This window comes from Mercenaria mercenaria, chromosome 8, assembly GCF_021730395.1.
Source record: "Mercenaria mercenaria strain notata chromosome 8, MADL_Memer_1, whole genome shotgun sequence".
Classification (NCBI taxonomy): Eukaryota; Metazoa; Mollusca; class Bivalvia; order Venerida; family Veneridae; genus Mercenaria; species Mercenaria mercenaria.
In genome coordinates this window covers 40,214,974-40,229,986 of record NC_069368.1, presented here as the reverse complement: position 1 = coordinate 40,229,986, position 15,013 = coordinate 40,214,974, and the positions used below count along the sequence as shown (strand labels likewise).

At 34.1% G+C, this 15,013-nt stretch overlaps 1 protein-coding gene across 2 annotated transcripts in view; it reads right to left on the bottom strand.

The window, feature by feature from the left end:
- Positions 1–5,807: 5,807 nt before the first annotated feature.
- LOC123566550 (uncharacterized) overlaps positions 5,808–15,013 on the bottom strand; it is a 48,609-nt gene continuing 39,403 nt past the window's right edge. For both annotated transcript variants that reach the window (XM_045360759.2, XM_045360758.2), the window contains exons 2-6: positions 13,176–13,337; positions 12,532–12,872; positions 11,145–11,249; positions 8,421–8,597; positions 5,808–7,500 (exon numbers count right to left, since the gene is read on the bottom strand). In XM_045360759.2, the coding sequence (XP_045216694.1) occupies positions 7,437–7,500; positions 8,421–8,597; positions 11,145–11,249; positions 12,532–12,851 (666 nt within the window). In that variant the 5' untranslated portion in view covers positions 12,852–12,872; positions 13,176–13,337 and the 3' untranslated portion in view covers positions 5,808–7,436. The remainder of the gene's footprint in view (positions 7,501–8,420; positions 8,598–11,144; positions 11,250–12,531; positions 12,873–13,175; positions 13,338–15,013) is intronic.

Here is a 15,013-nt window from a genome sequence, read left to right as displayed (position 1 = left end):
ACCCATGAAATGGTCAAAATTCAGAAAATCGACAACTAGTCTGTTCAATGAGTAGAGTATTTTAAAAGTCAAAAGTAGTTTGCTGTAAAAGGTGTATTTTTGAGAGTTTGGCGCTCGTGTTTTACTTTGCATACATGTCGTCGCAACGAAAAAGAAAGTGGGATATTGATTTTAGCTTGAATTTATTATCATTGTACCTTTTTAGCTTTTTGCACAAGCGAAAACATTCTTACCCAAAGTTTAAGACAGCTGTTTTTAATATTAATTTTATAAAAGAAAAAAGAGAAATATAGAAATAGGCAATCATCCTATGGAATTTGAAGGCAGTGTGCCAAAGGACTCTTAAGTATATATTATAAACGTCTAAAAGTCTCTGTGACTTCGACCTTTGACCTACTGGAAACAAAAACAACAGGAATTACTTGCTGACTATAAGCAACCTTCTCATGAAGTTTGATGACTGTGTGTCAAATCAGTCTTTACTTATTGATCAAAAATTGCTTTACTTTGATCTACTGACCAACAAAACGATATATAAGACCGACCAGACCGCCAGACGACGAAAAAACAATAAACTATCTCGGCCTTAATTTGAACATAAATCAAGATCGATCTGAAAACTACATATCCGTTGGTATTATACCGATAATCTATAGAATTACGTGCATCTGTCTAATGCTAAATGCATGTCATAAGTATAGAGAACTGATTCACTGGTGATATGTGTAGCATTCGTGTTATCTGACACGATATAAATACAATCTATTTAGAATATGATGTTCTGCATTAAAAGAATGCATAAAGCAATCCGAAAGCAGTGGTTCACGAGGGCTGATGTCCCAACCTTAACTGTTAATTATATACTATAGTAAATAACTTGATACCATCTCTATGAATCAGAACATATCATCTTTGAACATATTTTGAGCAAATTTTGAAAATAAAAAATATTTACATAGATTGAGTATATCTTTGGGAAAAGTTAGAAAAAGCAAATCGACTTTCAAGTTTGAGATTGTAATATATTGCTTTTTACAGATTTTAAACACAAAGCAAATTATATATTGCAATGCCGTATGTATTGCAAAACATGTATGATTCAAAGAGAAATTGCTTTCTCCGATCTTAGTAACAAAAAGAAAACACAAAAGCATCAACTCGCTTGTTATATTTGTCTTTTTTTAAACAATGCAAGTATCTTAAATAACAAGTATTTAACATGATAGCTTTTGAATTTAGAATAATATAATTACTAACTATAAGCACAATAAAGCTGAAAAGACATGTTAAATACCATATATAGTCATAACAAGAAGTCTGACAAAAAACAGTTAACAAAATAAATAGCGCAGTAAATGACTTAAAACTTAAAAATGCAATAGCACACACCGCCCGGAGACAAGAAGCAAGCCAGAAAGAAGAGGTTCTGCCTTCGTTAATAATGTATTTATATATATTTTCATATTTCATACTACACTTACCAAGATATCTCACAAAGAATGTGTATGCTGTAGCAGTGAATCCATGTTAACAAAGCCAGTCTACATAATTCAAAATGGATATGTAACATGGTGTCAGAAGCGAAATTTGTTATTTAAAATTGATTACACCTAAATGGTTAATATTAGATGTAAATTACATTCACAACCTTTCAGCCTCGCCAAAAATGCCAAACTAAGCATATTACTGTAAAACATTTGCTATCAAAGCGCAATGTTTAAGTGAAATGTCATTTTCTTCCTTAAGTATGTCTTTACGCTGTACCTTGATACATTTGTAACACTTTTTGTGTCTAGAAATAGCCCTCCTTGTCCCTGAATGTCTTTGCTTTGTAGAGACATTTTAAACTCAATATTTCTGTATCTTTTACATAAATGATACAGACTTCTAACAACAGTTCGAACGAATTAAAGAAAACAATTCAACTTTGTTTCATTTGACTTAAAGGTCAATTACTAAGGGAAGTGAGTTTGCAATTTTTTTTCATAGTACATGATAGGACTTCTGCAAACTACTAAAATAATGAAGATTGTTTGTCAAAAATTTACGAAGTCTTTGGAACTCAAAGAAATGTATGTGTATTATGTTGAAATTTCAATGAATCGACAGAATGACCCCCCAGGTCTTTTTAATTTTCTTCATACTTCATAGAAAAATAATTGTACATATACTGCGATTTATTTCGAATTTCTACATACCAACTTTCATTTTCCAATAAAATGAAATAGTTTCTGTGCTTTTTAAAAGAAATTAAAATGTTCACTTTCCTTAGTATTGGACCTTTAAAGAGAATTCCTATAGTTTTTTTCCTTTCATAGAATTTTTTTTAAATTTACATATATGATAGGAAAATTTGTGCTGAAAACAATGAACAAATAAAAACAATAGGTCACCAGGATTGTTTTTGTGAAAAATTGTTTTGAACACACCCACTGTTGCTGAAACTGCCAGCGATTTTTCAATATTTTCATAATTTTCTGCTTTTTTATAAATACCAACCAAAATATACTTCAAGACAGCACAAAATGGATTTTTTCTTTTTGAATATTTTATTATATACTTAATTTGATATCATAGTCATATTTGTAACACTCTATCCTTACAATAATGGGTACAAATGAAAAAAATATATTGTTTCATATTCACTTTTGTGAACTTTTTTCAATGAAAAATACCCATAGTGAAGAATATATTTTTTAAATTTTGAAAAAACTCTTTCATAGAATTTTTTCTTGTTTTTCTTGTGTATAGATAATTGTATTGTGAGCATAAAAATGGCTAAAAATGTATAGGTCACCAGGCTAAATTTTATGTTAAGACCGCTAGAATACAACACCTGTCCGGACGAAATGGCGCGAACCTGGCCAAATTGATTACATGTATGTCTGCTAAAAGTTTTAAAAATTCTTAATTCTTTCTATAATTGAATACTAAATAATCTGAAAGGTGATATTGTCTTATCAGTACTAAGTCAATTATCTCACATTATATGAACAACACTGTCTTTGTACTAAAATGCAATGTGAAAACACAACCACAAAAATAGCAAGACACCTGTCAGGCATGATACTTGTCAATACAACATAAACCAGTATCAACATTTGATTACTGATATAACTTATCAAAAATGTTATTTCATTCAAGGTTCCTCATATTTAAGATTGTCTGTAACATGTTTCAACAAATGTTGACTTCAGTTCAGTTTTCCATAGAAAGTGTCGGCTGCGCAGAAAGATGCGCATAAAAACTATAGGAATTCCCTTTAAGAATCCTTCTAAACTTTAAAGAAAGAAACTACCTTAATTAAAGTTAATTTTTCTGACTCATTTGAATGAAAACCTTTGAGTGAAAACCTACTAACAATTTGGAACTCACTGTTCGATCAAATGTCCCATTTTATTTCGATAATGTTGCGGCGGTGAATTAGGTCAATTCCAAACAAATATATAAGAAGAGCCTTTGGAAGCATAAAATGAAACCAGCCTCAGTTTAGTCTGTTCATAAGAAGTAACTAAACAAAAGACTACACTTCTCACAAGCTACCCCTAGCACCGGCTTAAGCAGAACATTATTGTAACTCACTGTATGTACACAGGTATTGTGTGGTCCCAAAGGCTGGATTGTAACGTACGGTATACATAGTGCAGTGTGTATACACATATGTTGTGTATTTTGCTAATAATCAGGAACACAAGCTTCCGATTATCCAGACTATGCATAACACATACTTAAAAATCCGTACACCGACAATGGCTCAAGCAATTTGTATTAACTTCCCACACTGTGATTTTCACGAAGTCAATGTCCCTTTTTCATGTAACTATTTATTTATTTATTTATTTGGGTTTTACGGCGCACTAACACAGTACAGGTTATATGGCGCCAAACAGGACTACAAATTTTGGTTCCACATCTCATTTACATCGAAATAAAAACATGAGGTATGGAATCAAAATTTGCATACCTGCTGGAATCACAGAGTTACTGCAAAACCAAGTGTTAAGACCCTATTAGTCGCCTCTTACGATCATGCAAGGGTAAGGCAGTGGTTCCAATTCTTTTCATACACAGATCGTCCCAGAACCACGTGGGGCTTTTCATGTAACAGTACTATAACACATAATGTAACAATTGTAGACTTATGTTGTTAATATGTAGTCAGGTAAGTCTTTAACATTATATTATATGTTAATTATACCTGATTGCAGAGAAAACAAGAGCTGTCACTATTGGTGACAAATGCCCCCGAAGTAGGCCCAAGAATGCCACAGTTGTATGCGCAAAAAATCACATATCATTTTGTGACCTTGACCTAAGAGGCCTCGGTCATAAGTGTCACACATCTTCTCAATATGGTTAACATTTGTGTCAAATTATTTTCAAATCCCTTGATAAATGGCAGTTATGGACCAGACAAGAAACACCTTTGACTTCTAAGTGTGACCTTGACCTTGGAGCTAGGGGTCTGGGTCTTGCACATGACACCTCATCTCATTATAGGGAACATTTATGCCAAGTAATTTCAAAATCCCTTCATCAATGGCAGAGTTATGGACCGACAAGAAACTGACCATGTTAACCTTTGACCTCTAAGTGTGACCTTGACCTTGGAGCTAGTGGTCTGGGTCTTGCGCATGACACGTCGTCTCATTATGGTAAATATTTATGCCAATTTCTTTCAAAATCCCTTCATGGATGGCAGAGTTATGGACCGGACACGAAACAGACCATGTTAACCTTTGACCTCTGTGGCCTTGACCTTGGAGCTAGGGGTCCGGGTCTTGCGCATGACACTTCATCTCATTATGGTGAACATTTATGCCAAGTTATTTTAAAATTCCTTTACGGCTGGAAGAGTTACAGACCGGACAAAAATATCGGACGCACGGACACACGGACACACGGACGCACGGACGAACGGACAGTGCGATTTTTATATGCCCACCTTCCGGGGCATAAAAATACTTATCTTAAACTTTTCAAACACACATATGTTACACATTTGTGTATATTATTATCAAGAAATTTTACTTTCTTCTAATATATCCTCGATCCTTCCTTGATTTAAATAACCATGTGCAAATAGACGTTCACTTCTACTTAAGGTTTAGGAATATATCACCAAAACACAGAAATATTTTATAAACGAATAACATCGTTACCAATATTTTACCTGACCATTACATGTTCTGCCGTACTGTCCCGTACTGAAAATATTCTGAAAAGGTTGCCCCCTTTTGAAAATGAATGCCATTTGTAAAGAAATAAAAATAAACAATCGTTGAAAACTGTGTTCCACCTAGTTATGTGAAATTTCAACACTCGCACGCTATTACAAATGCATCAAAACAAACATGTGTAACAGTTCCTTGAAAATGGTGAGTTTTTAAAAGCGCTTGACTGTCTGGAAGTGGGGCCTGTTTAAACAGTTCTTTTTTCGGAATTCAATGCTAATATCAGTATACTGACACTTGTTTTGTAGAGTAATATAAGTAATATACACGCTATCATTACAAAAACGACAAAACAAGTGTCAGTATACTAATATAAACATTGAATTCCGAAAAAAGGACTGTCTAAATGGGACCCACTTCCGGGCAGTCAAACGCCTTCAAAAACTCACCATTTTCAAAGAACTGTTACACATGTTAGTTTTGATTCATTTGCAATCGCATGCGAGTGTTGAAATTTCACATAATTAAATGGAACACAGTTTTCAGCAATTGTTTATTTTTATTTCTTTACAAATGGCATTCATTTTCAAAGGGGGACAACTTTTTCAGAATATTTTCAGTACGGGACAGTACGGTAGAACATGTAATGGTTAATTAAAATATTGGTAACGATGTTATTCGTTTATAAAATATTTCTGTGTTTTGGTGATATACTCCTAAACCTTAAATAAATAACAGATAGTGTAAACACAGTATAGAGATATTTTCGTATTTACACAAAATTTGTGTAAGAAAATAAAAATTGCGCATACAAATAAAGTACAAAATGTTCAACAATAAAGTGTGCTCTATATGTTTGTACACGATCGATGTTTTACATAAGCAAATGTATAGACATAATAAAACTCGAAATGCATACTATTTAACGTATGACGAGCATTTAGTATTGAGATATCGTCAAGGAAAAAGGACAATTCGTAATGAAAAAATACTGGACATTTGAAGATGCTCACATGCATTATCAAATTAAAGGAGCAAGGTTTGACAGATATTCAATTATACTATTGTAATCAAATATGATGGATTTGTTATTCTAAAAAAATCCAGTTACTGGCCTTATCCTCAATATAAAATGGAATTAATGTGCAAGATTTGACAGATATTCTTTTATACTACAACATTATACAGTAACTGCAATAAAATATTTAAAAAGTCCAGTTATTACCAAGTCTTTTAAAAACAATAGCACAATTTAGTTCATTGATATCTATTGATAATTAGTTATAATGTTCAGACTAACTACCGTGTGACTGCACACACATATAAGATATATATACTTCTCGTTCACAGTGATGAAGAAGCAACATGATTATATATCTTATACTGAGATATACAGATGAGAGGAACACAGCTAACAGATATACCATTCATAGTTGCAGGAATTCTACTGTCTTAAAACAGTATTTTGTACTTTTTACGGATACATTGTGAAAATTCATGTGACAAAAGTTACAAGCATAGGCAACAAAGTACTATTAACTTTGAAAGGACTATATTTTACAAAAGAATGTGAACGGTGCGGAAACAAACTTCATCAATTGCTTTAATCAAACTGAACAAAAACAATTTCATACTTAATCTTTATGTCCGTTTTTCACTCATACCTTGTCGAGGTATAAAGAATAAATTAGATATATAGAATAAATATATTAGAATAAAATCTAATTTTCTGCTGAACAAACAAACAAATGTATTCAAAATCACTAGATGTGTTGATTTAATAGGAACAGAAATGCAAAGACCATCAATTAAGCTCTTACATCTATCCGAGTTTATCAAAAGAAGACAAACAAGTATATTGCGTGCCAACACATGTTAACGATAAAGAAGTTACTGTTTCCTTTTACAGAAACTATCATTATCAGGAAAAAAAAAACAAGCAAAAAATATTTACAAAAATTAAATGTTGAACGGAAGTGTTCAATCTAATACAAATTAAGGATATGACTGTTGGTAAATTTATCAATTACAAAGTTAGTTTAATCGAAACAGAGGGAGAAATACTACCCTCTGTTTTCCATGAGTAGGCTGTATTCGTGCTTGTTTATATTTACTACCGGTCTGTTTCCTTGAAAAACTGTTACCTGTAAATGATTTCCAGAAAAAATCTTGTTTTCTGGACAGCAGTTTGCTGCTTAATAACTTCATAAAATGACATTTATAACTTAAAATTGTTGGCTTGTGTTTTGGATTTAAAGTATGTCATCCTGTTGGTATATCTTCCTGATGTTCTTTCATTTCGATGTAAATATTTGTTTCGCACGCTCTGAAAATAAATAAATAAATAAATAAATAAATCTACAGTATTTTCAATTCTGAAATACATTTGCATCTACGTTGGTTTTTTTTTCCGTTTTTTTTTTTGAAATTGTCACCCAAAGTATCCAGAAGCATTTAAGTGCGGGTTTATAAAAGTTATTAGAACCATCACAACATTCAATGCAAAATCTATGTTTAAACTGAAACTGCTTTATAAAAAAAATAAACATACTCTTGTACACTGGATGACTTTCCCGTAAAGAGTTGATTATAAAAAACCTGTAACAGTCTATAAAGCATTGCAAACAGAATCTCAAAATTGTCCAGACTATTTAAAGAATAAATTCAAATATGTTAATAATAACAAACTCAGGTCATCACAGCAACAACTTCTTTATATTCCAAAGCCAAATTTAGAATTTTTCAGGAAATCATTAAATGATTCAGGACCGAAACTGTGGAATGACAAATCCTTTACACGTAAGATCTTCTGCATCTAGTGCAGAATTCAAAAGAAGATATATCCAATGGAAGTTTCCTGGTTGGACAAACTGACAATTAAAATATATTGTTTTTATTCTGTACTGTTGATTATGTAAAATCTATCTGTTTTGTTCTTTGTTCATGTTGTTAATATGTAAAATGTATTATGTTATTATGTTTAGGTCCTTATGGAAATTTTTCTGTACTTCTGGTTTTGTAAAATGTACCTGTTTTAATCTTTATTTATGTTGTCGTACCATGTTGTAAATATGTAAAATATATCATGTTATTACGTTGAGGCCCATACGGAAGATTGCTTCGGCAAGTATGCTGCCTCGTTAAATAAAGTCTTTATTATTATTATTATTATTACATAAAGGCGACTCGGAGAAGAGAAAGAAATAGACTAGGCAGAAACATATTTTCATTATGTGGACTACTAACCCTCTCCTTTTTCGTCTTTTGACAGCCCTTCCTACATTAACACACTGACAATGTGAGGGTACTTCTACGGGTAGAAATGTCACTGGAGGCCATGTACTCAGTCTCTCGTCCCATACTAACATCCAGTGATGTCTGTACATCTGTAAACATTCTCCACCACTGCAGGTACTATTCACTCTGTCAGTTTAAAAAAAAATATGATTTAAATTTGAAATTTATCCACTTTTAACACCACACTAGCTAGAAAAGAAAAATTATCCGAAGGCACGCATTTCTTTCGAATTTTATGAAAGCTGAAACATGGAAAAAGAATGTTGACATTTGGAAATTTCGGCTTAACAACATTCATCAAGACAATAAAATGGAAATATAAAGTTGTGCTTTTACAAGAAATATGATCATTTGTGCATTGTAAAATAGAATGTATGTTGTAGATCTTGTTAGAAGTCACCCCGCCCCCATCCAGCGCTCAGAACATCGACTTTTAACAGGAAGATTATTATCCTGTAATTTTAAATTGCTTATTGTGTATTGTATCAAAGAGATTGAGTGTATGTAAAATAGAAAAAGCGGAAACTCCACAGGTCGCTCAACACAACAAAAACGAAAATGTTGCAGGCTCGGTGTAAACCATTCAATTAAGTATAATTTGCTAAAATTCGAGATAAGACAATCAACAGATCATTTTCAGGGCAATTTCTTCTTAATACGTCCTACAAACCTAAATACTAGTACGCTATTGCTGTATTCAAAACATTATAATAATTAAATTTTAGTTCAGCTGGTACGATACCAAAGTTTGTTTCACAGTCAGCTGGTTCTAAGCTGGACTCACGAGTTGTTTGTAGAGTCAATTTAATATATTTTTTGAGATCCATGACAGCCGTTACTTGGTGACATGAGAGACTCAAATCTTGACATTATTGAGTTTCATCACCTGTGATGAAATGACTCGGTGGAACCGACTCTGCTTGGTTGCGTTATGTGCTTCCAAAAGATCTACCTACATATTTATTTTAATTATCAGTCTTCAAGTGCCGTGTGGTGATGCTAGAAGGACTTGGACACAGTGTAAGGTATTATTTCTAGTCGTCTCTTTTTCCATGTATTTAATGATAAGAGTTCCGGCTATATCGGTACTAGGGGATTGCGGTACTAGGGGATTGCGGCATGGGGGATTGCGGTACTAGGGGATTGCGGTACTAGGGGATTGCGGCATGGGGGATTGCGGTACTAGGGGATTGCGGTACTAGGGGATTGCGGCATGGGGGATTGCGGTACTAGGGGATTGCGGTACTAGGGGATTGCGGCATGGGGGATTGCGGTACTAGGGGATTGCGGCATGGGGGATTGCGGTACTAGGGGATTGCGGTACTAGGGGATTGCGGTATGGGGGTCTTGTACTTAAAATTACCACGAATTGATATTTTGCTTTTTGCGTTCTATGCTTTCGAATGATCTTCTTATAGACTGGCTCTTCCAGAAGAAATCTCAAACAGGATAGCTTGTTTACCAAAGAATATTGTGACCGTAACTGATATCATATCAGATAAAATGCAAGTTTCATTAAAATGTAACTTCTGGGATGAATAGTTTACGATAGCGAAAATTGATAACAAACGTTGCAATGGGCAGTTTGAATTTCATCAGAAGAAAGCTAGAAAGTGAAGACTAACAGTTGTGATTAGTTTTTATAAACTTGTACAAAACTGGGTCAAATTGGATAATATAATAATGTGTTTTAGGATGGCCTAATTCTGTATCATTATTAATGTTTTGCAAAAACATAAGACATGTCATCTCACAAACATTAAACGCAATAATGAAATATTTGAACCAAAAACAAAGGTTGCCAAAAATATGACAGAAAAAAAGATAGAAAACGTATAACAAGGAATGAGACAAATCAGGTCATATTCCGCATATACGTAAGTTAGTGAGTGAGTGAGTTAGTTAGTTAATTGGTTGGTTTGTTTGTATAAAAATAGATAAAACTGTTAGAACACTGTTAATAAACATATCCAACCCATCTTCAATGTAAATCGATCTTATACGTAAAAACTGTGTTCACTCCGAGTATAACACTTAGGAGTTACCACAATTAGCAGACTCTTTACAAAGAAAGCTATGCATACGGTAAACATGAGGTATGGCGCAACCCAATTTGTACGAATAGCCAACGCACAACATACGTCTATTAGGACGAAAGAAAATGTAAAATGTATATGTTATACCCTACCCCTACGAATAGTACATTTGTATCATTAACATGGTCATGAACAGTGAAAATTACCGCGCATTTCTAACCTAAAACGCACAATTCGACAAATGGATGCTGTGTATATAACACAAATTGATATTTTATCTTCCATCATGCCCAATCTTACCTAGAGCCAATTAGCATGTTTTAAGTCCGGATTTTGTGCAAATATTTCCATAAAACGTTGACGAAAACTTACAACTACCTCTACGATAAAAAAAATGAGAGAAAAATGACTGGTGCAACATGGAAGATAAATTATCAATAGTTCATAGTTCTCATTTGTTGAACTCAGCGTCCGGCGAGAAATGCGCTATTTAAATGGTTGAGTTTTCCCGTTCATTACCAAGTTTTTCTTACTATACTTATGGTAGTGATAAAGTTATATCAAATATTACTTTGCAGAAAAAAATACACCGTAAATGCAGAACTACCTTAAACGTATGAAATTAAGGATGACTTACCGACATCGTCCAGTCGGAACAAACTGGAAGGCTTTGTTAAAATGAACCACTTTGAATTTTTGAGCATTTACTGTCGTTGTATTAAATATTTCATATCTGTAATCCCTGAAAAAATAACAAATATAGAATTAAATATGGTAACGCTAACAACTGTAACAATAATGCCGCTTTAGTCACGTGTTTAAAGATGACTTTGAATGTCCGAATGAAAACGAATTTTCTGTTTATACGCTAGTAATTACTTAGAACTGCTATAGTATAAAGCTATATAATCCTGTCTTTTTGCTTCAGCTTTGGCCTTTTCCGCGGACTTAATCAAATTTCTCTTTTTTTGGTCCAAATATTCCAAATATTTCGAGCAGCGTTTGTCAAGCTTCATGATAGTCAAAACGTTACCTGGTTTAACATTGAAGTACCTACTAAACTTGCCCTCATGTAGAAAAGAGAATAACGTGAGAAAAAATAAAAATACTGCTATCAATTTTAAACACAATTACAACAAGTCCTGCCTAGACACTGATGATGACATGTTATTGATGTTGATTTAATTCAATGATATATAAATGGTATTGTGGGAATATGTTGTGGTTACACATAACGCGTTTCTGTCAACAACAATGCAAAAACGTGACTGTCAATTATTTTTAAAATTCATTTTAAAAAGCCTTCACCGTCTACGTTTAGTTTTTCACGTAACTGAACGTGTACAATTGGTCTAGAGTGCACCAAGAAACAACGCCAAGGACATTAGTACCTGCAGCAATATCAGCCGAGAACTTTTAATAGATAGAAGTTAACCAGAAAGAAGAAATGTACTTTGCCAACTTCGCGAAAGCTTGTAACGAATTTTGTCCAAGGAGGCGACCTGGATATTAAATACTGTCATTTTATCATCTTGTTAACAGCTTTTTAATTATTGAAGAAATTTGAAAGATCTTCAAACAAGGGTTTACCGACATAAGAAAATGAATATTTAACGTACCAAGAAGGTGTTGGCCAGACACTTAAAGTGTTGTCCTTTCTTGCCTTAAGCAAAAGAATAATTTTGTTGTCCGTGCCTGTGGTTTAAGTTAATAATCAGGATTACGATGTATCTCAGTTTGTGGTCCACATTAATAGCAAGGGGTGATGCATATGAGGTTTGATAGATATAAACGTTTGTTTATAAAATTTCATCGGACTTTGTCTCTTCGCTTTACCTTTGTCGTGTCAAAACATGGAAACGCGTTACTATCAGCTACACGTAGGATTCGCCAAATTCGCCATTCATCGCTGGCATAAGATACAGTGTCAGATAAGGATATCACAGTTTTAAACATACATCTCTACTTTAACACACGCATGCTGCCATGTTCATTTTTCAATACTGAGAAAATATTTTACTTACGTAGAACAACAACCTGGATTCATATACTGATTAATATGTGGTAGAGTGTTTGCAACATAAGACTGTATACCAGCTTCTCCCGGATTCTTGTGTAATTTAACCACAGGTAAATTATTGAGGTCATCTCTTCCAACGAAAAGGCCTCTGTATGAGTTCATAACGACCTCTCTGACAGATTCCCTGGATTCCCAGTTCGAACACTGGCAGCCATATAGCCACCATCTTTGATGAGTACACTCTACCGCGCTCAACAATAGTACACTAATTGGCACAACAATTGTGAATGGAACTGCACACCAGGTATATACGGATATCGTCATTTTTGTTACTTCAATCAGTATCTGAAAACAAATTTCGTAAACCTTGACAGTAATTGTTATATATATTAGACTGAATGTTTACAAGATATGTGCTTTTTTCGGGGAGGGAGGTCAAACTAGAAAGAATATTTTCTTCACAACAAGATTATATCAAAACTTTTAAAGTCAAACTTTTCAGCATAGGTATTCGAATCTACACTCTTAAGATATTTTCAATTATCCCGAAACAGAGGAACTGAAAGTATCTAACGTTGGTTACAAATAGTAAAATAGTTCATCTGAAAATGTAATAATAGAGATGCACTATGTGCGACTATTTCTTACCTGCTAATTTTGGATTTCTTTTTGCCCTATTCTGTAGGAATTCTATGACCTCGAAATTTATTTTTATTCAAAGATGCTTCTTAATATTACACCATTTTGAAGATTGTTTCGTCAGGTATATCTATAACATGTGCTGGGATCATTCCTTTATTTGTCCGTGTTCTGTAAGCATAGAAAGAACTCAATATTTATAAGTATAAAAATATTATTCTTTAGTTTCAGTTTTATATATGTTTACATGGGATGTCTTAAATGGATATTTTACCCGTTTAATGTTACAATGAAACCAACATGTACTCAAGCTGAATACAACATCCCTGGTCAAACCGGCAACTAATCAAGCTGAATACAACATCCCTGGTCAAACCGACAACTTCTCAAGCTGAATACAACATCCCTGGTCAAACCGACAACTTCTCAAGCTGAATACAACATCCCTGGTCAAACCAGCAACTTCTCAAGCTGAATACAACATCCCTGGTCAAACCAACATGTACTCAAGCTGAATACAACATCCCTGGTCAAACCGACAACTTCTCAAGCTGAATACAACATCCCTGGTCAAACCGACATGTACTCAAGCTGAATACAACATCCCTGGTCAAACCGGCAACTTCTCAAGCTGAATACAACATCCCTGGTCAAACCAACATGTACTCAAGCTGAATACAACATCCCTGGTCAAACTGACAACTTCTCAAGCTGAATACAACATCCCTGGTCAAACCGGCAACTTCTCAAGCTGAATACAACATCCCTGGTCAAACCGGCAACTTCTCAAGCTGAATACAACATCCCTGGTCAAACCAACATGTACTCAAGCTGAATACAACATCCCTGGTCAAACCGGCAACTTCTCAAGCTGAATACAACATCCCTGGTCAAACCGACAACTTCTCAAGCTGAATACAACATCCCTGGTCAAACCAACATGTACTCAAGCTGAATACAACATCCCTGGTCAAACCGGCAACTTCTCAAGCTGAATACAACATCCCTGGTCAAACCAACATGTACTCAAGCTGAATACAACATCCCTGGTCAAACTGACAACTTCTCAAGCTGAATACAACATCCCTGGTCAAACCGGCAACTTCTCAAGCTGAATACAACATCCCTGGTCAAACCAACATGTACTCAAGCTGAATACAACATCCCTGGTCAAACCGGCAACTTCTCAAGCTGAATACAACATCCCTGGTCAAACCGACAACTTCTCAAGCTGAATACAACATCCCTGGTCAAACCAACATGTACTCAAGCTGAATACAACATCCCTGGTCAAACCGCAACTTCTCAAGCTGAATACAACATCCCTGGTCAAACCAACATGTACTCAAGCTGAATACAACATCCTGGTCAAACGGCAACTTCTCAAGCTGAATACAACATCCCTGGTCAAACCGACAACTTCTCAAGCTGAATACAACATCCCTGGTCAAACCAACATGTACTCAAGCTGAATACAACATCCCTGGTCAAACCAACAGGTACTCAAACTGAACACTCACAACCCTAGTCCAGTGAACAACTCCCAATCTTCTCTTCTGCTTTATCAATAATTATGTAATAATACATTTATTGGAGGGCAAACTGCACACTAGATAATGAAAATGTGTGCAATTGAGTTGAAAGGTATTCATTTCTTTCAGTGAATATAGAAAAATGGTAAAATGTGTAATGTACGTATTCCTAAATAAATTTCTTTTTATCTCATTATTCTGTTTGAACGACAAATGTTTTTCTTTCAATAACAATCCCCAAAATATATATAGTTTTTTAAGTTATCACTAATTTTTTTTCAATGAAGATTTGATAATAAAGTACACCGTTTCCTG